The sequence below is a fragment of the Artibeus jamaicensis genome, unplaced genomic scaffold (genome assembly GCF_021234435.1).
Source record: "Artibeus jamaicensis isolate MK-2021 breed Jamaican fruit bat unplaced genomic scaffold, CSHL_Jam_final contig_700, whole genome shotgun sequence".
Classification (NCBI taxonomy): Eukaryota; Metazoa; Chordata; class Mammalia; order Chiroptera; family Phyllostomidae; genus Artibeus; species Artibeus jamaicensis.
The window spans coordinates 14,916,165-14,940,098 of record NW_026521930.1 but is presented as its reverse complement, the minus strand read 5'-3'; the positions used below and the strand labels follow the sequence as shown (position 1 = coordinate 14,940,098).

The 23,934-nt window shown below is 39.6% G+C and overlaps 1 protein-coding gene across 7 annotated transcripts in view; it reads right to left on the bottom strand.

Annotated features, from left to right (window-relative positions):
* RBFOX1 (RNA binding fox-1 homolog 1) overlaps positions 1 to 23,934 on the bottom strand; it is a 1,505,061-nt gene that overhangs the window by 71,304 nt on the left and 1,409,823 nt on the right. For all 7 annotated transcript variants that reach the window (XM_053671753.1, XM_053671755.1, XM_053671757.1 and 4 more), the window contains one exon: positions 8,280 to 8,360. In XM_053671753.1, coding sequence (XP_053527728.1) covers positions 8,280 to 8,360 — 81 coding nt within the window. The remainder of the gene's footprint in view (positions 1 to 8,279; positions 8,361 to 23,934) is intronic.

Here is a 23,934-nt window from a genome sequence, read left to right as displayed (position 1 = left end):
GTGGACAAGCACTATTCAATCAATTAGGCATGTGCTATGATTGAGGTGGCAGGCAAGCATGGCACATAGTAGGTGTCTCAAAACCTCTTTTTCCAAGGATTCAATGAGGGAACTAGGATCTCAGAAGCTAAGTATTCTGTCTATGGTGTGGAATGATGGTGAAAGCAGTGACATTTAGTTCACCTACGAAGAAGTATTAACAGTGGGGAAGTCTCCTATTGGGGATGGCTTTCCAAATATCCCCATGAGTAATGTGTTTGCAATTTTGCGATGTTAGCCTTACATATCTGTCTATTATCTATCTTGTCTACAAGGCACTATGGATGTCACCTTATGTGTGTCATGTTCATGTACTATTCACAGTGCAAAGAATGGTGCATGTTATGTAGAAAGAATTTGGTAAAGATTGCTTGAATGAAATAGTGCATTTTCAACCTCCTCCCCCATCAAAGGACAAATAAAATGAGTAAGGAAAAAGGAATTATTTCAGGGAAGGTGAGAGAGGGCACACAGCCTTTTTTCACCATAATGCTGAGTCACGGACACAGGAAGAATGAAGCACTGTCTGATTTCTGATTAGAAGGATCAGTCTAGGGGGAGTGTGGGAGCCAGCACTATTGCAAAGTGTGTGAGAGAAAACTGAAGAGGCCTGGGTGGAGGATGAGAGATGCTGGGTAAGATGAGAGAGTCTCCCTATCTATCCTGGGAAAATGGGGGCAAGTAGTAAGGAAGGCCAAGAGCACCAAAAGAAAGTCTCCAAACCCAGATTCGTTTGTTGTTTAGTGTGAGGGCAAAACTACATCAATCCATTGTATCTTGTCTGAATTCATGTCTCTATCTTAATTTAATATGTACCAGGGGGCAGGTATTCTTTTACATGCCTACCTTACATTATTTGTCTTAAAATGTGATTTAAAAAAACCCAAAATGTCAAAAGTATGATGGCCCATAAGGCTGGAAATATTTACTTTCTGGCCTTTTAAAGAACAATTTGCCAACCCCTGGCCAGGAAGATCAGACAGGGAAGAGTGGCCTCTCTAGAAAGCCTGGATGGGAAGGATGACCTTGGCCTGAGTATAGAGGCTGGACTGCTGCTTAGAGGTTCCCCTTGCCCACTCTCTGCTCAGACTCTCGGAAACAGAGCATGTGGCCCTGCTTGTCTGTACCCACCAGTGTGTAAATTTAGAGACTAGTAAGATGGAAGGCTTGAAATTCTGTTAGGCTGAGTTCAAAGTTGATCTGGCTTAGTGACACTGGACAAATTTCTTAATCTCTCTGACCCTAAATTTTCTAATGTAAAAGAAGTCATAATAATCATATTTATTTCGTAGTTTTCTTGTGAGGACTAAGTGGGAAAGCTCATATGAATGCCTAGCAGAATGTTAAACACATAGCAGGTTCTCAATAACTATTATTATTATTATTATTATCATCATCATCATCATTATCATTATCATTATATCCGGGCTAGAACTAGGGTAAGACAAGTTAGGCACTGACCTTGGGTGAGAAATTTAAGTGAAAAAGCACCAAAAAAAAAAAACCCAAGTAATTAAGATAAATCTTATTTCAATGCATTTTTTAAATTTAAAATTATTTTTAAAAATTCCATCATAAACAGACTACCAAAGTATAAACAAATAAGTTCTATGCTGATTATACTGAATACCAAGGCAAAATAAAAAATAATAGTTATCCTGTATTTATAGGAAAGATTTATATTTGTTCAACAGATTTTTTCCTTTAAACTTCAATATTTTAAAATATTGTTACAATATTATTTATTTTGATGACTGAGTTTTCTGGCACCTCTGTAAATTTTGTCTGAGGTGAGTACCTCACTTTCCTCACCCTCATCCCAGGACTGATTATTATTCTTTTAAGCAATCCCTCTAAAAACTATTAGAAAAAGCCTTCTGGGAGGCTGCCACAAAGCTCTGAGTTACTGGAAAGAGAGGAAAAGAAGGCATGTTTTTTTAAACCAATGTATCAGTAAGACAATGCCCTGTACGTTCAGTGTCTATTAACTGAACTCAGTTTACTGACAGTTTCTGTATTGGGAAGAAGAAGGAGGAAGCCATAAATTAATTGAGGCCATTGCTTTAATTACAGTAACCAGTGGAAGTTCTATCCATTACCTAAATGTAAAACAGTGCAAGCCTGATTTATGTATGTTTCTGCCACTTAAATCATTGTTTTATGAATCCCACACAATTACTTCCATAAAATCTGCAATCAATATATCAATTAAAAATATGCCACTACCACTTGCCCTTGACTTTCATAAAAGTGAATAAAGGAGATGATTTTGCATTTTGAAAACATTTAGGTCTCTGAACATTTGCCTGTAATATCTGATTTTTTCCCTGGTTATCAGGGATAAAAATTTAGGGGAAATCAATAGTCATCTTCCTTTTATTTTAGGATTTGTCCTCATCCTGATTGAAAGCTGTGGGTTCCATGTAACTATAATGAAATGCACTTGTTTGCATTGATTGATAAGCATGGAGAACCACACAGAAATGGCTACTAGAGAATGCTTTCCTAGCCCTTAAAAAATAAAACTGGCACCTCTTTGTCAAGGTGCTTTCATGAACTGAATTGTGCTTGCCCCTCACCCCAAAACTCATATGTTGACCTTTAAGCCCCAGTACGACAGTACATAGAGATGAGAGGTAATTAGGTTTAGAAGGTATCTAACCCATGGCCCGTGGGCCACATGCAGCCCAAAATGGCTATGAATGTGGACCAACACAAAATTGTACATTTACTTAAAACATTATGAGATTTTTGTGTGTGATTACATGTTGCAATGTATTTAATGTATGGTCCAAGACAACTCTTCTTCCAGTGTGGCCCAGGGACACCGAAAGGTTGTACACTCCTGGTAGATGAGGCCATAAGGATGGGGCCCTCATGAAAGGATTAGTGTCTTTACAGTGCCATGTGAAGACACAGTGAGAAGGCCCTCATCTACGAGCCAGGAAGAGGGTTCTCACCAGAACTGACCATGCTGAAACCTGGTGTCAGTAACAAAAGAAAATATGGGTATATTTGCCTACTTAATTAAAATTATGTGCTGAAATATAAGCAAAATCAAATGGCCAAAATAGGATAGAGGTTGACAACATCTATCCTACTCACAGGTTATTCTCCCTAATAGATAATTATCTCTCGATGTGAATTAAAAATAAAATGAGAAAACTCCTAAGAGAAAAGAGCAGATGTGTATTGAAAAATAAACAAGAGGTTATATCCAACAATTAAATTTGTGAGGATGATGCTCTTTGCTAAGAGAAAGGCAAATGCTAACTGGAGCAAACTGAGATGCAGTCTTTCAACCATCCAATTTGCAATACATGCACATGCTGGCAAGAACACTGGGACAGAACCAACAGTCCCACGTTTGGGAGCCCAGATGTAAAATTTGAAGTGCTGATGTGTCAGAGTACATGTAAAAATGTTTGCTGCTATCTATGCTGTCTCTATGGAGAGGATATAAAAAAGAGGAGCTTGAACTACTATGCATAGAGAATGGTTGAATAAACTATGGACCACCCATGCCGTGGAACAGCATGACAGTATCAAAAGGCTTAATGGGAGATGGTCAATATGTGTTATTAACTGAAACAAAACATGAGTAATATGTGCACTGTGAACATAATATGAATGTGTGTACTCCCTTCTGTATAAAATCATACTTCTAACACCTCTATTGCATGTATATATGTCCTTTGCATCATTATGAAGAAATGTGGACAGATACTCACCAGAGAGTCAATGTGCATTACTTTAAGGATTTGTGTTTTTCAGTAAAGTGAGGATGTTACCATATTATTCCATACTTGCGTGTGTGTATTTATTTTCATGTTTCCCTGCTTACAGTGAGCACAAGTCACTTTTGCCATTTAAAATCTACTCATAAAATTGGAAAGAAAATGAAATAAAGCTGATAATATTTACCTGCTTCTGGAAACATCTACTCCATTTGGAAATAAGGATGAGTGATTTCTGGCTTTGCTAATTCATGTTGGACATGGACTTTCCCATTTATGGAACCAATGAGTTAACACTTCATATTTCAACAAATAAAAATGGGAGTAATGCTTTAACTTGGGAAACAGGTGACATGTTCTTTTACTTCTTATTTCTGCCTGGAGACATTTTTCATATTATACACTCACTCACTCTATGCAAACAGTACTAACTGCACCTGGTACCTTCCACCTTGAACAGATGAAGCCTATAGATGGCTGGCCATAGGGTTTGTGTTGTTTGCTATTGAAGCAAACACATGGTCAATTAATGAATTAAACTTATTTAAAAATAAATAAAAGGGTTTTATTAGTTTAATTTCATTGATTAAAATTAATGTTTAAGACAACAATATTAATATTACATGTTTTGCATTTGGGACAGGGTGATATTGCAATTTTTTGGAGTTTTGCTTTGATTTCAGTTGGATAGAAAGTAGGCCCATTGCACACTCTGGATTAGTGGTTTCTCAGGACATGTGATGACCTGTGAGACAACTTTAACTAGGGTTTCACACTCAGCTACAGGGGGCAAGGAGGAGAACCTGGAGTCATTTGGGGTGAGATGGGAGATTCTCTGAGGTTAGGTTGTATTGACACAGCCTTTTTTGTTTTTCTCTTAATGTTTTTATATCCTGGGTCACATTACTAAGATGACTCACTTAAGGGGGGGGCACCCATTATGCAAAAATGCATCTTAAAAAACATAACTTCAGTAGGCGTTCTTTTCATTACTGACTAATTCAGCAGGGCTCCTTTACAAACCATCTCCCTTACTGCATTTAAGGGTATTATTTACAGATGATGAGCTATTTGGCTAGGAAGAAGGACAATTTATGTCTAAAATATCCAAGGCCAGTTAAAGAAGTATGAAAAAAATACAAACTCAGGAGTAATCATAAAGGTCATAACACATAGGATACAATTTACAAAAGTGTAATATATACACACCTTTCTCCAGCACCAAGATGGTTATCCCAAAGTGAGAAATATGTGCCGTCAAGTTAAAAAGCAGGTGAATCCTAAATGATTGCTGAGAAGTAATGGAAGCTCAGCTTTTGAGGAAAAGGCTGCATACTTAAGAGAAAAAGAGGCTACACTGTACAGAGCTCACAAGCAAATATAGACCATGGTTAGATCAGATCTGGAGGGAGGAAAGGTATCTCAGGTGATGGTGTATGTATCCTGTGTGCATGTCTGTGTGTGCACATGTAAAAATGACCCTTTACATGCTGGATGAATAGAAAATGAAGTGTGACATTATGCCAGAATGTACATCTTAATCTGGAAGAAGAAACCCAAATAAATGTTGCAAAGAAGCCAGCTAACCACAAACAGCCTGGCCCAAAAAGGCATTGCTGACTTGGAGAACTGAAGGAGAAGGGAAGCCTCAGCCATGTGCCTTAGGAGGAATGGATAATCTTTACAGTCAGCAACAAAGCATGGCCTCAAGCTTAAAATAATCTAAGGCCCTTCTAGCCACCCAAGTAGAGAAGGGGAGATCTTAGGTTGGTTGCCCTAACTGAGCTTGTTAGTCAAAATACCGTTGCTTAAAGGGTCAACAACTGTAAAGAAAAAACTATTTTTTTGTTTTGTTTTGTTTCGAGATAGGAGGATTAACTATTAGTTGTTATTTTTTAAAAAACTACTGTATACAAGGACACTCACTTTCTTCATTATTTTTTTAAATTGCTATCAACCTAAGTACCCCAAATGGAGGGGGGACACATTAAGCTGTGATATCATTAAACAGTAGATTATTTTGAGGTCATTAACATGTTTTCACAAAGTACACATAACATGATGGTAAGTGAAAATATAGAATGAAAATGTGTAGATGACATAACTGATTATGCAATTTTCAAATGAAGGGTGTTGGACATACATCATACAGTTTCTATAATTATTATAATTTTTTACTCTTAACATCATTTTAAAAAGTACCATCATAAACAATGAAGCAACACTCCCATTTTCTACTTTCAATGATGAAATAGACACTTTGAATCAGAGATCAGCATACTTTTTTTTTTTTTTTTTGGTAAAGAGCTAGATTATCAAGATTTAAGGCTCTGTGGGCCACCTAGTCCCTTTAACCTAAACCTTTTCTCACAAGCCTACAATAACAGGCTGAGTGCTGGATTTGGCCCCTGCACTGTAGTTGGCCGACCACTGCTTCACATGACTTCATTTAAACTGTATGTTTCACCTGTTTTCATAGTCCATATGTAGCATGGTCCATATTCGACGTGGATGACACTTTCCTTAAGGCACTTTAGAATAGCTGCATTTATTAAAACTAGCCCCTTTTCAGACTTAATTCATTTGGTTCTGTTCTGGAAAGTGAAATATAAATGCAACCTATGATTGTAGAAAGCCACACTGTCCAATATGGTGGCCATTAGCTACACAAGGCTTGTTAGTGTAACACTAATTGAAATTAAATAAAATGAAAAAGCCAGTGCCTCGGTCCTGGGAGCACATGCACTGGACAGTACAGAGATAGAATATCTCACCCCATCTGGTCCCATAGGACAACCACCTTAAAGAAAAAGCTAAATAATACTTGGGAACTCAACCCAACTCTCCTTCAAAAATAGCATTTATAGAGAAGAGGGAGGAACAAGTGCAATGCAATGATGATGGGATGTAGAGTCACATGGAGCCAGGAAAGCACCTGAAGGCCAAATCGTTTTCCCAAGTTTGAAAAAGAAATCTGCCACACACTGGTTGTGTGACCGGGTGAGTGACTCTACCTCTCAGTGCCCTCTATTTCCTAGGCTGTAAAGAAAACATTACAAAACCTACCTGATGCAGATTTTGCAAGGATCAAACAAGGTTGAGCTTGTGAAAAGGTAGAATGGCACTCTAATCTATGAGATATATGCATGTTTATTTATACTGGCCCAAATGGGACAATTTTCATAAATTCAGAAAGAAACATTTCTGGCCAGTGTGACTAGATTTTGGCTTGTTGGGGACCTGGCATTTCATGAATGTCAAAATTGCTATTGAGAACTATACTCTGGGAGGTAGAAGCACTTGGCTGCCCCCATGACTTGAAGCTTTCAGGGATACTCATATTGCTCATTATCATGTTTTGGGGTCCCTGTCATTACCTCTAACAAGTGCCCCAAAGCAAAGAGCTGGGTTTGTCTCAGCCCTTGGGAATTGAGATGCTCAGTTTTGGCACATGGTGAGACTTCTCCTCTGTCTCTCATCCTCTTAATTATCATGAGCCCGTGTCCTCTGTCTCTACTGCCCTCTTCTCTAGCCAGTCTCAGAAGCATCCCTCCTTCTCTCTGGTCCCCAGACTCATTTTTGAGCGCTGATCTCAGTGAGGACCCATTTGAGTAGCTGCAGGAATTTCAGGGTGCACACACAGTATGAAATAGATGACAATGTCTGGACTGAGGCTGGGAGGCTTGCAGGGAGCGCGGGGACTAACTGGCTGGGGACCATGGTAGGATCATGGTGGGGACTTTAGGTCCTGCTCTGGGAATTGTGGTGGGAGTGGGTATTCTTCAGAGCATCCATACCAGGCAGAGAAATCCTTGTTTTTTCTACCTCAACCTTGTGGTCTAGCTTCCATAGTTATTTTGGAAGTTATTTCTTCCCCTTGCTCTTCAGGGGTATAGTTATATCTATTAAAGAACCTTCATATTGTTGTTTCCCCCTATTAAATGTGGAGACAACCACACTTTTTCCTCTCTTTCTCCCCTCCTCAGTGCACTCATATAGCCAATGATAGAACAGCCTGGCAAACAAATTATGAGTGCAGAGTTGTAATATTTCCCACAGTGAGAAAATTGTACTCAAGAGGGCTAATCCAGCACCTTTTGCTGGGCTAGGGTGCTGGTTGAATGGCATGAATATTTTACTTGAATTTTCTGCATATTATTTTACAAAGCTGTGATAGAAGGCAGGCAATGAGCTGAGGCTTTACCCCCACCCCCACCCCCACCTCAATATCCCCTGTCCCATGCATCGGACCAAATCCTGACAGGTCTTCACAAAGAATGGCTGGGACATCTGGGAACTGAGAATTCAGACATAATGAGCAGAGGGATTAGATGCCAAGGCAATGGGGAAAACATAGACATGCTTACAAAAGTCAAATTCACCTCGTAGGAGCCACACGGGAGGGTGGTGCAGAGGGAGGGAAAGAGAACTTACATGGCAGGGAAGGTGACTGGACTCAGAGTTATGTCACAAAACAAAAAGAGAGCCACAACATGGGCTTACTTGCAGAAGTATATACAAGTGAACTGGGGGCACTGTACATGGAAGATCCCTCCTGGTTTGCCTGGCACAACAGCACCGTGCCTACGAAAGAGAGAGAGATAGATGGTATCTGGTTCGGGAACAGGCACACTACACCTGAGAGATCACGGCAACACAAATGAGAAAGGCAGAGAAATGAAAACATAGCCATGCCCCAGAGTGCATAACAGGGACCCCCACAGAAGCCCCCTGCATTAGCCAAAGGGAGTTGGTGAAAGCCCATCCCCAGCCCACCAAGCTTATGTCATTTGTTTTCAACATGGGGTTGGACTGGTGGGGTCCAGCCGCCCCAGGACCCCAGTTTCAGATTAGTAATGCCATGCTCAAAAGGGAACCTAGAAATTTCAGAGAAAATGAAATAACAAGTGTGAATTAGACACTACTTAGCTGTGTGATCATAGCAAGTGACTGTACCTCTCTGTGCCTTGGGTTTCCCACCTAGAAAATGTGGTGAATATACCTACCTCCACGAGGGTTGTGAATTATATGACTGGAGACATGCCCCCAACAGAGGGGCTGGCACATAATCATTACTCAGTAAATTGTAAGCACATGCATTGATATGTTTACAGAAAATTTTTCCTTCCCCCAACTTAAGTTGTTCCAAGTAAGTTCTTCAGGGGAAGAACAGGAATGAGGCAGGGAAGAAACAAATGCAATTTTTGCCATTCCTGTGACCCTCCAGGACCCACTCTGGACCCAGGATGAGATGATCTATGACTTCTGCACTTTCTGTTCCTTTCCTCAAGTCCCCAGCCTTCCATGGGAGAGGCTCTGTCACTAACCCTGCAAACCAACCCCAGCTGCATTGCACCACTGACTCTCCTCCGCCTGATTTAAAGCAAAGGGCACCGGGCTTATCCTTGCAAAATGGAATTTTACGGAGGAGAAGAATGGTGGAATCCTGAGATAGCTCCTCAATCTATGCCATGTTTTGCACAACCACCCCACTCCAAGGATGACCAGGGTCAGGAATCTCGGGATATCAATTCTGCTCTCCTGCTGCTGCAGAGCTCAAATGAAAGGCTTTGAAAAGAGTAAGAGAGACATTTGAGGAGTTTTCAGCCCATTACTGATGATGGAAATACATTCCTGGGGTTTCTGTTCACTTCCCTGTCTGGGCAAGGTCAGCTGCCTCCATTTGTTTCAGTATTCTCCTGTCATCATCACAACTGGAAAGCAATCTGCCATGAAAGGAAGTCTGTACCCTTAGGGAACCTGACACTCACCTGTATTCTTGGAAACTTGACCTCGGGTGGTGAGGGGAGGGGGTGGTTATATAATTTTTTTGTATCTTGCCCAAGTCTGACAAAAGTGCAGTTAAAACTTCCAGCATGAGTGGGGACTCACCAAAGAGAGAGAGAGAATGCCAGATGAAGCCATTAAGAGACAATAATCTTTCCTGAATTACAAACCCAGACACAATTCCAAAGGTGGCCTTCCTGACTCTGTTCCACCATCCTTCAAGTACTAAGCCAAAACAGAGGGATCCTATGAGGGGACTGAGAAGCCATCCCCAAGTTCTACTTCTCCCCTCTGTTCCCTGTTTCTCTGGATTTTCTACAGCACAGGTGGCACACACAAAGCCCACAGGCCAAATCTGGCCCTCCATCTTGTTTTATCCAGCCCAACACCTTGTTTCTACCTGGTGGCAGTGCCAAGCTCTTGCTTAACTGTTAAGGAGTAGTTATGTTTATACAATCCTGAAATTATATTGGCCCTTTGAAGGCTGATGTGGCCCCCAGTGAAAATGAGTTTGACACCCCTGTTGTACATTATTTCCAGGGTATACAAAGATTCTATTAAAATTCCTAACTCATCTCACCCTCCCCCAACACCAGGTTGGCCCACTCCATCCGGTGTGTGACAAGCAGATATAGTCCCTGGAAGGAAGTTCTATCTGAAGGAATGTCCCCTAGTCCCTCTGCCATTTACCCTGGTGTCCTGTGCTTACAGCCAGGGGACAGCCCCCACCCATCTTATCCTCCCACAAAGTCCTAGATGCAAGAGTGAAATTCACTGACCTCCTCTTGGTAGTAAATATATTAAGACTCTGGATGGGTCTGAGTCATAATCAACCTTTGCTAAACCGACAATGCTTTCTTCTTTCTACTTTAGTTAAGGACAGTTTATTGCAACATAAGACACTTCACATGGTTTAATTTCTCCTCAGTGGGTATTTCCAATTCTGTAAGGAAATGGATCTACTATGGGGATTAACAGCAAACAACTGAACTTCAGATCATAGGGTGTGGGATCTAAAATCAACCAACAGGAGGCAGGACACCCAGCAGAAAAGACAGGCTTTAACCCCTACTCTACTTTATTGGTGAAACTCATTCCAACTTTGCAGAGGTCACCTGCACACTTTTTCTCATTGCTAGAACTCCAAGAGAAAAACTCATGTTTCTATAGGATAGAGAGAGAACTACCAAAGCAGAGTCTTCTAGGGTGGGACTCAGGCAGGTAGATCATGAAAAAGTTCTCTTTCTTGTGTGCTCTTGGTTAAAAACCACTTTTACAAAGAGACCCGAAGTTTCTGGGGGTGCCTAGGTTTCAAAAGAAAAATATGTAATTGTAGCGCACGGACATTTTAGCATGTGCAGTTAAAACCATAGGGTCAATTTTCAATAACCTCAATGCAATGCAGGAGTTCCATTGGGACACAATACAGATTCTCTCTAGAAAGCTAAATCCTGGCAGGGCATAATAAAGCTTTCCTAATTTTCTTATGCTGTGGGTTCTGAGAAAGTGGACTAAAATAGCTTCCTTGAATGCCCTCTTAGTACTTAAAAAATTTCTTTATGCAATGATTTTGACCTTTGTAAGACAAAATCTATATAGTCACAGGACTTGGTTTTGATTTTACCTAAAAACATCCTCCAATTTAATTTGCAAAGTACTTATTGCATGATCTCTTAGTACATTGTGACCTTTTCTTAAAAGAAAGCTTTGAATTAGGCAAAAGCAAAGCAGAGGAGAAAAATACTGTAACCTCTGTGGGGGAGAGTAATTGTGTGTTTGTTTAAGAAGAGGAAGTCGAATAGATAATGGCATAGAAGCAGCAGTACCAGGGGTGCTTACAAGGTCATTGACAGCACCTTGTGATACAGCTGTCTAATGAGTCTCCAAAAGTGAGTCTCCCATCCACGGCCCATTACACCCCAACGTAGACCATCTACTTCTGACTACCATTAACAGTCTACAAGTATGGTGACATCCTTAGTCTTGTGTTTTTGCTTATAAAGCTCCTTATAATTTAAGTATGGCAATTATGTTCATTTTATATTCATTCCTTAGGACTGACCATTAATCAATTCCCATATCATTCTTTCCTTTTGGCTTGGAATTTTCAGAATCATTCTCAACATAGCTTCTGGGCAGTTACGACTATTCAATCAGTCAGTGAAAGGGATGAGCCCTCCATACTAGTCCTGCTCTTACTGTTAAGTTCAACCATATGAAATTGACTGTTTGTTTCTATGTTAAATAGAATAGAATGTTGGCAATTTCATGTGGTTCAATTAAAAACAAACTTCTCCTCTCCCCTTGTGTAGTTTAAAAGTCAACTTCTCTCCTTTGAGTCCCCAGGAGTTATTTAATTATTCCCTCTTTCATGCTCCTATCACATTAAAAATAAAATCTCCCTAGTAGATCCTTCATCATACCGTATTACAACTTTTTATTTAGACATTGGTCTTCTTAGCTGCACAGAAATCTCCTGGGCCAGAGGCAAATCATTCTCATCCTTTTATCCCAAGCCCCCAGGAAAAAACCTGGCCCTCAGAGGGATTAATAAATATAACTAAAAAGTTACATGTGTAAACAATAATATAAGTGGAAGCACTTCAAAATAAAGCAGAGCCTCTGCTGTGCACATCTTACACTTCAAACCTTTGGAATGTTACTATCAGGGCAAACCAGTCTCTGAACTGGGCTAAAAGGAGATCTAAAGCAACATGTCCAAAGAACTGTTTGCAAAGATAACAAGATAACAAGAAAGTAGTTATTGTGACTACTGGACTGATGACTACCAGACTTAAGATTAAAAAAACATTATTTAGAATTAGCATCACTTTGTTATATTATCTGCACCAATAGAAATGCCTCCCTTCAATTGATGCAATTGCTCCCCTTCCCTCCTCATAAACACCCATTGCCTTTGTCTCTTATCTGGAACATTAACTGGGCTTCTGCCTGAATTAATGATTCTAGAATAGCTATTCTTATTGATTTCAAATAAATGCTTGCTACTTCTCATTTTGAAAAGCTTAAAAAATTTTTAAGTTAACATATGTTTTTAAAGACCTTTCCATTTCTTTCTTTCCTTTTTTTTTCTTCTTTTTTTGGCCAAAAGTAATGCTTTGAGTGGGCCTTCTTATGTCCCTTTTTGTTATAGCTTGGAATTTGCATGCTTGAGGTTCACATAAGTTATAAGATGTATCTACAGAATTCATTTCTTTCCTCTCTTCTGGTTCTTTTAAGACTGAGTCATCCAGTTTAACATGACACGAAGGCAGTATGGTCATCCGTTTCCTAGAAAGTTGATGACTGTATCTGCAGCTGTCAGGGGAGGGGCTCCATGTGACAGGCCACACTCTCGGAATAATCAGAGCCTTTTCCAAAGCCTGTCATACTTGGTCACTCAGAATGCCACAATCATCAACATCTCAAATTCTGGCAAGATGTGCATAGGGCCCCTCTCAAGGAAGACTTGGAATCCTCCAGTTGGGAGAGAATATGCCAAGGTCCATGTTTCAGAGGAAGCAACTCAGCATTTTCTTACCTGGAGACTCCCCTGCCAATCATTTCTGGCCTTGGAGGGGCAGGGAAAAGCCTAGAGGGGGTGATTCCTATCATAGACAGGAAGGAGAAAGAGTAGAAACTTTTACTCTAGTCCCAACCTTAGGTGAAGAAAATGGACTCAAACCAATAGGAGCAAATGTATGGTTTCACACCTGCCTGCACTTATAGGGGTTGCTTCTTCTCAGGAAGCCCTTCCCCACCCCTAGTGAGGACCCCTGCTCAGAATCCATTTATAAAATGAGATCTGAAATTTCTTGCAGTGCCTATATTTTAAAATAAAACTCATATAATTGCAGAAAAATATATCCAGAAGGACATTTCAGTATTATGCACTTAAAATCATAGGGTCAATTTTTAATACCCTCGATGAAATTTAGAAAGTCCTGTTATCCCCCAGGTAATTCCATCCCAGACTTGGCTCTGGCTTCTCCTCATAGAAACTGAATCTATTTGCCTCTACTTGGCCAAGATCTGCTCTGCTTTTCCAAATTGTGTTGTAATGATCTATTTACTGAGCATCTCTACATGGACACTGTAAAATCCAGGAGGTCTCGAATTGTGTCTTACTCATTCTCCTGTTGTGTGGTCTCAGGGGCCTAAGCTAAGAGGCAGAAAGCAACTGAAGAGAGAAACAAAGGGGTTTCTGATGGGCAGCTATTGACACTTTCAAGAAATAACATTAGAATGGAACAGGGGAAGGAAGGAAAGAAAGACTGTTTTGCAGTGTCTGTCCATTCCATATTAGTATCTTACAGGCAGAGTTCTAAACCAGCCTAGTGATGAATGACTAGACCCTTCCTGTAATCTCTGAATTGAAAAAAAAGTCAAAGGTACATATCAACTGCCTGGCAACAGGGAGTGTCCAATTCCTTTAATTAGCTTTAAAATTAAGATGGGCTAGGACATTTGGAGGAGGATTCTCTTATCTCTATTAAAATGTAAACACACACACATACACACAAACACAAAAAAATAACAACCACAATGAAACTTTATAAAGTAGCTAAGAGCCAATGGGAATTCTGGAGCACCCACTGTGTAAGGTTCTGTGTATATGTGCTGTCTGTACCTATGCAAACATCGTCATTGTGCTAGTCAGAGTCCACTTGAAAACAGCCCTTTGCTGGGGTCCTGCTCTCCTAATGTCACTTAGCCTAATGACTCTGTAAAGTTACTAGGAAAGTCCCAAGGGCAAACGGTGAGTGAATGCAGGAGACTTGTTACAGAGCTTCCTCCCTCTGTCTCTAGTGCTCAGCTAGGAAAAGAAGGAGTATGAGTACCACCATTCATTCAACAGGTGTTCATTGGCATCTACATGCAGGCTCTGTGTGGCTTCTGGGAAATACTTGCTGAACCTCCCATGTGCTTTTCAAAAGGACAGTATGCTCTCTTCCAGTACTCATGCATGCAGGAACAAATGCATACACAAAGAGTGAAGGGGTGATTCTGAGTATTGACCCCAAGCCTTAGACTACATGGTCAGTTATTTTGCTCACTGATAAATAAAATTTAAAAATAATTTTTGAATGATTTTTATTAGACATAATTATTATGGTTTTGTTAAAATGTTCATTCTACATTGCTGTTGTATATTGCAGTCATAAATAAAAGTGATCAATAGTAATCATCATGATTACTAGAAATAATGATGTGGTTTTATACAAAAAACTTTTATTAATATTTACTGAATAATATTTATACTGCATTTTTCTCTCCCTAATAAGAAGGTCGGGTAGTATTAGTCCTTTTTTACAGATGGAAAAAGAGGTAAAAAGCAAGGATGCCATTTATGAAAAGCCTTATCATTAGTCAGAGGCACATGCCAGGTGAGAAACAAGCTATCTAGGATCCTTGACTGTTTCATTATCAATGACTCCTTCCTGCTTCCATTGTTGAGGAATAATTTTTAAAAATTAAAATAAAAGTAGGAAAATGGTGGTCATGGTTGGAAGAATAAGCCCTGAGCTGGGGAGAGATGGACAACCACTGAAATGGAAACCCACAAACTTCTACAGCAGCAGGACCTCAGGTGCAGGGGTGGAAGTCACCCAGGTTCTGCAGCCCCACTGGTTCCCATGATCACCTGTGCCATCAGGATTACCTGGAGACTTGTTCAACACAGATTGCTGGGCTCCCTCCCAGCATTTATGATTCCATAGGTCTAGGGTAGAGCCTGAGAATTTGCATTTTTAGCAAGTTTTTGTGTCTGTGTGGGGATTACACTTTGAGAAACACTGGAGAAGTGTCAGTTCCCCAAACCCCAGTGCTGTGTGTTTTTCCCTTCCTTGTATCAGGGGTTTTCAAAGCCCACAAGAGTATGAGAATCACCTGGGGAGAGTGTTCAGCGAGGTGCCTTCCCAGGCCCCACTCCCACAAGAGTGTGAGTCAGCAGGTCAGAGACCTATACTTCTAATCAGCAACCCCGGTGACACTGATGCGGCAAAGGTGCACTTGGGGCAATCTAGGAATAAGCTCATCTCTGCATATTTTAGAAGAAAGTAAAAATGACTATGTGTGTGTATGTGTGTGCATATATATACGTATATATGTATATGTGTGTGTATATTCTGAGTACAAAGGTAGAATGCGTTGACTCTATCTTTACCATTTTATATGTTGACAAACGTTGCCTTTTCTTTGCAGTATTTGAAATGAAAAAGAGTCCTTTCTGGTTCTAGCTATTCTGTCAAATCCTCTGGTGGCAGGTTCATGAAGAAGGAGCATAACCTCACCAAGTGTGTCAGCCTGGAGAGGTCACTCTTGCTTTGCTACCCAGGGGAAGATATACCCATTCTTGCCCTACTGTGAAGGACTAAATGTGCCCCCCCCCCAAGTCAAACATTGAAGTCCTAATCCCCAGTGCCTTGGAATGTGACTGTTTTGGAGATAGGGTCTTTAAAGTGGTGATTAAGTTAACAGGAGGCCAATAGGATGACCCCAATTCTGTATAACTGATGTTCTAATAAAAAGAGGACATTAAGACACAGATAGGCAGAGGGCAGACCATGTGAAAACACAGGGAGAAGATGGCCAATCTATAAGTTAAGGAGAGAGGCCTCTGGAGAAGTCAACCTGCCAACACCTTGATCTTAGGCTTCTAACTTCCAGAATTGTGAGAAAATCAATTTCTGTTGCTGAAGCCACCCAATGTATGGTACTTTGTTATGGCTGCCTGCAGTAATAAACCCTCCTATGTCATAATGAACCTTACCCCGAGGATCAATGAGGCAAGATACCTATGGATGCCCTATGAAGTATCAAACTTCTGTTACATATAGAGGCCTGGGAGGTTGCCATGTAATTTCTGCCAATGTTAGTAACTGCTTCCTGTTGACAAATTTATCTAATCCTTAAATGAGTTGTAAATGCCTTTGCATTTACACATTTTTGAACACAGACTAGCATTGATGTACTCCATGTAAGAATATCTTCACAGCTAATACCTAATGCTTTTATACTAGCCGGAATAATGAGCTTCTTAAGCAGAGAGTTGTTTCAATTTAGGCACAGATGTTGTAGATATTTATAATTCCTATAAATCAAATCATGCTTTAAATGTACCAGGGAGATTCCATATTTAAAGGTAATCTGAAATGAATCTGCATGTAGTGGAAATAATCTCTCATGCTCATTTGTTTTGTAAGTTTTGATTTTTTATAATATTTAAAAATATATTATTACCTATTTTTTCTTTTCACTTTTTCTTTTTACATAGTTTCAACTATACAAAAGGATACCACAAAGAATCTTTGTACAAATTTCTTCCTGATTATTTATTTTGTTTAAAAACATAATGATTCATTAAAACTGTTCTCTTATTCTCCTGCTTCTAAGATTTAGGATAATAGTGGCTTTTACAAAAAATATTTAATTGACTCAATATGATAATAAACATGTTATCAGTAGTAATTACCATAATTGCTTACTGAATATCAGGTAACTGTCAAGCAAATCTGTTCAGCATTAAACATGGATTATTTCCTACTCTTAACAACTCTGTGAGACAGGTGCTATTCTTACATCTATTTAATAGAGAGGCTAGTGAGACATCAACAGTTTTAGGATCTTGTCCAAGGTCATGCAGATAGAAATCTTGTGGTACTGAATGCAAATCAAACCAAGCAGATGACTGCACCCGTGGTTTTAAGGCCAATCTCTTAAATCAGGTGCAGGCAAACTACAGTCTTTTGGCCAAATCTGGCTTACCACTGTTTTTATATAGCCTATGAGCTGAGAATGATGTTTACATTTTTATATGACTGAGAAAAAAACAATAGGAGAATAAGATTTGGTGACAAGTGAAAAAAATCAATAAAATTCAAATTTTGGTATTTATAAACAATGTTTTATTGGAACACAGCCACACTCACTCATTTACATGTTATTTATGGCTGCTTTATAGTAAAATGATAGGAACTACATAAGTAACCTCAAATACAGTCAATGTTAATGAAAGTGACCATTAAGTTACTTTCTGAGTTTTTGGTACTTGACCATGTATGTATGTTCTACATGAGTTGTATGTATTTTTTCTTATTAAATTCATAAGAAAACAAAGGCTGAGAGAGAGAGAAATGTGAGACAAAACTGAAATCTGAGCCAGTTTTGCCTGGTTCCAAAGCTCAGACTTTCTCATGAAGCTTATTGATGGTGATACTTGCTACTATGTGGATCAAACATCCTTCTCAATCTTGGAATGATAACTATCCACCAATCCCATTTCAACTAAACCATGTCTGAGGATTCTGCAGTGGCCTTTTGTCTGGAAACACCTAGCTCTTCTACAGATAAGAAAGTCCCATTTGCAAGACAGAAATAAGACTTGGAGGAAGGGAACACAGAGAGGAGAAATCATGAACTCATAAGGTCTGAAGACACTGGAAAAGCATGGGCTTTGGAAACTTTTACACTTAATTTTGTTTCCTGTACTCATTCACTGTAAGTGTCTTTGACTTTGAGCAAGGCATTTCACATTTCTGATCCTCCGTTTTCACATCTGTAAAATAGGGACAAAAATACCTACTTCATTGAGTATTGTTGTAAGTATAAGAACTAATATATAAAAGGGCTTGGCAAATAGTAGGTGAACAATGAGTGGCCTCAGTAATAATAATAATTGAAATAAAAATTATTATTTGGAATCTGAAAACATGGCACTTTGGGAACTTATTTGTTCTCTCTTCCTTTGAGAAAGAAGTGGCAAACTGGTAACTAGTGCACTCTTTTCTTTGGCCACTAACATAATGCTAAACATAATAGAATTAACCGAAAACACTTTGAGATTGGAAAATAATTGTAAATATTTAAGTTAGGGAAGTTCTACTGTTATAAGACAGAATCTGGTTTCCTTTGTAGGAACCCAGAGATGGGGCCACATGGATTTGGGTCATTATTCCTGCCTGGCAAGGCCATACAGGGTGATGGTGAAAAACCACACCTTCCTATAACTGAGATATGGCCCCTCTGACTTGCATTGTCACATACTGATCACACAGCTTCCTCCTAAAGACATTTTAGTTTGTCATCTCCATTCAGGAGGGGAAAAAATAGCAACTGTGCTTTAGCTACAATCAGTAGAGCTCAGAAGAGTTTACAGATTTCTGCAAAGGACCTAGAGGGCCTCCTTCAATGTCTCTCTCTCATCTTCTTAGGGACAAGAGCCTCTAAGGTGATAAAGAGTTCAAAAAACCTCCTGGGCAGATTTCCCTAGTGGCCCCTCATATATTTCACTAACTATTATAAAACTTTATTTTAGGAGGAACTGGATATATTTGTGGATGGGGAGTAGACATTCATCTTGACAGTTCTTTCGGTTCCAGATTATGTTTATACTCCTGACCCCATTCTTCTGGTTAAAGTAGAAAATACACTCAAATTTGAGGCTCTCAGAGAGTATCAGATACGTTCATTTAAATATGCCCAACACACACCTATGGGCTGAAAGTAAATAGAAAATTTCAACTAGTGAAAATTATTTTAAAAAATGGCAGAGAAGTAACATAGAGAGTTTGAATTTTTATAATACCATATGTGTATTAAACACTAGAAACATATAAATAGACTCATATTTTTTCCAGGGGAAGCATCAGTTGATATTGGGGTGTTCGTGTTTATAAAATGCTACTGGGTTTAACTCAGTGATAAGTGTATATCAATTAACCTTTGCATCAGATTTAAATGTATAACCCATTAGCTAATTTAATCTCTCAAACAAATAACAGCCGTTGGCATTATTCTTTGAATAATCCTTGTTTAGCTTTCATAATGGTATACAGTTTAATGAAAAACTCATTAGAATGTAGCATACAGCATAATTAATTCTGGCTGATTCTTTGGGTGTAAATAGCTAATGCTGATGCTGGATTTCATTTTCCACTGGCTTTATTAATTTTTCATAAACCAGTATTTCGACTGTAATGGGTTGTAACAGTTCTATAGAAGTTCTAGAAATGCATTAACTGTCATCGATGTAGTTAATCTACATGGGTTTTGCCATCTGTGTGCTGGTTCCTCAACACTACATTTTTCAAAGCCAACAGGACAGCTTTGGGTCCTACTTGGAGAATGAGTATCTACATATAATTACCATATAGAGCCTTAAACAATCTTTGGCTAATTTATCTCTATTTACACAAGAACTGAATCTTGAGCTAATAACAGTGAACTAAACATTTTGAAAAGAACTACATCCAAGATTGCTCTATCCAGCAAAACTTTCATTTAGAATGGAAGGACAGATTAAGTGCTTCTCAGATAAGGTCAAGTTAAAGGAGTTCATCAGTAACCAGCCCTTATTATATGAAATGTTAAAGGGACTTATCTAAGAAAAAGAAGATAAAAAATATGAACAGTAAAAAGACAGCAAACTCACAGTTATTAACAACCACACCTAAAACAAAACCAAATAAACTAAGCAAACAACTAGAACAGGAACAGAGCCACAGAAATGGAGATCACATGGAAGGTTAGCAACAGGGAGTGGGAGGAAGAGAGAGGGGGAAAAGGTACAGAGAATAAGTAGCATAGATGGTAGATAGAAAATAGACAGGTGGAGGGCAAGAATAGTGTGGGAAATATAGAAGCTAAAGAACTTATGACACGTGGATATGAACTGAAGTGGGGGAATGTGGGTGGGAGAGGGTATGCAGGGTGGAGGGATAATGAAGGGGGAAAATGGGACAACTGTAATAGCATAATCAATTATATATATATATATACACTCTAAACGTGGGAAACAAAATATCTTCAAAACTAAATGTTATAAGTAAAATGGCAACACCAGGTAATATATAGATAAAAACATCACCTCATTAAAAAAAAATCTCTGGGAATTTACTTTCCTAGAAAAGATTGAGACACAATCAGGAAACAAGTTGTATAACAGCCTTGGGGTTGGGCACTGGTTTAGCAACCTGGGGCCTGTGAAGACGGGACCTCTGGGGTTGGTGCGCAGTTGCTGGTGCGGCCTCGCTTTTGCTGGCTGCCAGGGCCTAACCTACACACTAGTAATATGTTCTCCTAAGCCTGATATTTATGTCAAAGGTAGGTATGGGTGCTACCTTATCATCCAGTGTTTTGCTTGTTTCATTTACTTTTTTAATTGTTTTATGTTTTTATCAGAGCTTTCAATGGTTTCCTGCGGCTCAAAGGATAAATTCCGGAATTAAGATTCCTTTGTACAGTATTATCAGGTCTTTTGCAACTTTTCTCTAGAAGGTTCCTTCTGATCTCAACAGATCAATATTTCTTAGCTTTTGAGGAAAACCTGGCTTTGCCTCAGAAATTTCCATTGTACTTGAAAATCAAGTACCCGCAATTGGTTTGTTTGTTTAATCTTTCTCAATGCACTCTGTAGATAAAGGTTGAGAAATTCCTTTGGACTCTACCAAACTCCTACATACCTCGACAATAATCTTACCCCACTTTCCTTCCAGGCAAACTCTTCTTACTTATCCTTCTCCTTCAAAACCCAATTTATATTGCCCCTCTGACTCCCAGTGCAGGCGGTTGTTATTTCTCAGTGCTCCAGCAGGTACCATCCTTTATTCTGCACCAAGTCACTTTGTTTGTCAGCATCCTCAGGGCCCACTCTGGAGGGAAGGACTACTCCCACAGCTCTCCTCACAGGGCCTGGCACTGCCCAGGCCTTCCGTGTGGTCATTGGAGCTAAAGGGTGAATTGACACAAGGCAGTGGCATGTGGTAATTTATACAAGGCTTCTTTCTTTGGCCCTTCCTTGATGAATATCACACAACTGAGTGACAGCCAGCGAACCTTCAAGTTCCTGCAGTGTGTAATTGCTAAACCTGTGCAATGCTAAAAAAAAAATGGCAACAGCAATGAAACTCCTCAAAGCATAAACTAGTGGCTTTGTGTTTATTAAATATGGACTTCTGAAGCCAGGGTCAGCAGAATAGAGCCGTGGCTTTCACAATTTTACATGGTTGGAGTTAAAAAAAATTCACTAGTTCATGACACGTGAAAATGATATGCAATTTAAATGTTGGTGTCCTTAAATAAAGTTTCCTTGCAACACAAGCAAGCCCATTCATTATGTATTGTCTGTGACTGCTTTTGTAGTACACCGGCAGAGAGCAGTAGTTGTGACAGAGACCAGATGGCATGCAAAACCTACAATGGTTACTCACTGGCCCTCTACTGACAAAATTTGCTGACTCTCCTCTAAGCAAAAGGCCATACACTTTTTAAAAATAACTAAATTCAGCTGGATTCTACTAGAATCAACCAACATAGTGGTATGTCTTACATCACCATGCCAAGCACTGCCATCATTACCACCAATGCTATATATTCTGAACTTTTCGCCTTCATTGTTTTCTTTAGTGCAGGAAAAGGTTAACACAGCTGGCTGCTGGAACCCTGCAAATTCCACCAAAGGCTAGTTTTTAGGACTGGCCCTTGGTCAACTCCCAGGAGATAAGATCTGAGCCCTTGGAACCGACTACCTGATAAGACTGTTTCTGGATGCCTGAGGCCTAAGGCCACACAGTAGCAGTTTGATAAGGTAGTTTACTATATCCATTTGCGTTTTGGGGAATGCTTGTTTTTTGCTCTAGGGCATACGTTTTAAGTAGTTAAGGACAGTCACAAGGACGTTCCCTGTCTATGTGACTGACTCCCAGATAAAAGCCCTGAACACCAAATCTCAGATGCGCTTCCATGACTGACAACTGCACATGTTGTGGGGAAAATCATGATGATGACTCCACAGAACAGGCAGAGCAGGTCCAGAAGCTTTTTCCTGGACTTCTGGGATTTGCCCCATAGACTCTTTCTCTTTGCTGATTTTTAATTTGTATCCTTCTGCTGAAATAAAATGGAACTGTAAGTATAAGAGCCTATCTGAGTCTTGTGAATCCTTCTAGCCAGTCACAGTGTGTTTTGGGGAATTCCCAATACAGCTCTGCAGTATATAATCAAACTTTATGCTTGTCCTTTCTGGAGTCAAAAATCACAAGTAAGGCTCAGAAGAGGAAATACGTGGGCAAATATCTCTCTTTAAGTGCTTTGATTGCTATTGATAATCACAGCTGTTGTGCGTCTCTAGCAGTAGCAAGCAGTAGAGCATAAGAGTTACTAGGATAGTTGGTGGCTTTACTGGTGTGCTTCTATCAGGGCAGGATTTCTCGACCTTATTACCATCCACATTTTGGGCCAGATCGTTCTTTGTGGTGGGGCGGGGAGGGGCTGTCCCACACACTGCAGGGTGTTTTGCAGCATCCCTGGCCTCCACACACTACAACACCCATCCTCCCAAAGTGACAATGAAAAATATCTCTGGAAATTTCCTAATTCCTCTGGGGTGGGGTGGTAGTGGGAATCACTCTCAGTTCAGAACCACTGATCCAGAATATTGGATTAATTAAAGCATTTGTTGGGGTAAGCTGTTTAATAAAAAGGAATGAGCTTTGGATGCACAAAGATGGGTTTGGATCCAGCTCTTTGGCTTTCACAGTCAGCAACCTTGGGCAACTTAACTTGACTGGATTTCTGATTTATCTGCAACACATAATTACACTGACCCAACCAAGTTGTAATCTATGTAAATATATGTAAAGATCCCAGCATGGAGTTTAGCATGTGTGTAATATTAAATACAAAGATATTTGGATTAGTTATTATAATATTCTATGACTTGATGGATAGAAGACATTGGGGGTGTGCCCTCACTTACTCCTATGGAGGAAACCGTAGAGCAAAGTGATGAAAAACATGGGCTTTGAGGTTAGAGAAAAGACCTTTATGTAAGAAACACAATTGCTTTACATACTAGTGATTTAGGGAATGAGATAATGCTCCGTGTGGCCTTGTGTTCATCATTTCTATAAGAAAGATGATACTAGGACATTCTTTTGAGCATCTGAGGAGATGCAAAGTGTTTAGCTCAATGACTGGCTTATAAGTGCCCCAAATTGCCTTATGTTGCTGATATTTTGAGTTGTTCAGTATGTTGATGATGTAGCCTGAAACTTTCCCTATGAAATTTAACCAGAGCCAGGTATTCAAACCTCATCTTCCTCCACAGCCTAGATGTGGGGCTCTTACAACTGTCCTGTAGCTCCCTGATTTTAGGGAGTTCTCCTTAATAGACTTTCCATACAATAAAAAGGAAGTTCATATATTTAGGAAATGCCATTTTCAGCACATAAGCAAGTTTTGAAGATAAAAAAAAAATCCACAGGCTTCATAAAAGCTGAGACACATTCCCTCTGTGGGACAGGGAAGAACCCAGGTAAAAATGAAGGCCAAATGTGGGCAGGGATGGAGTGAAATCTGATAAGACAGATGG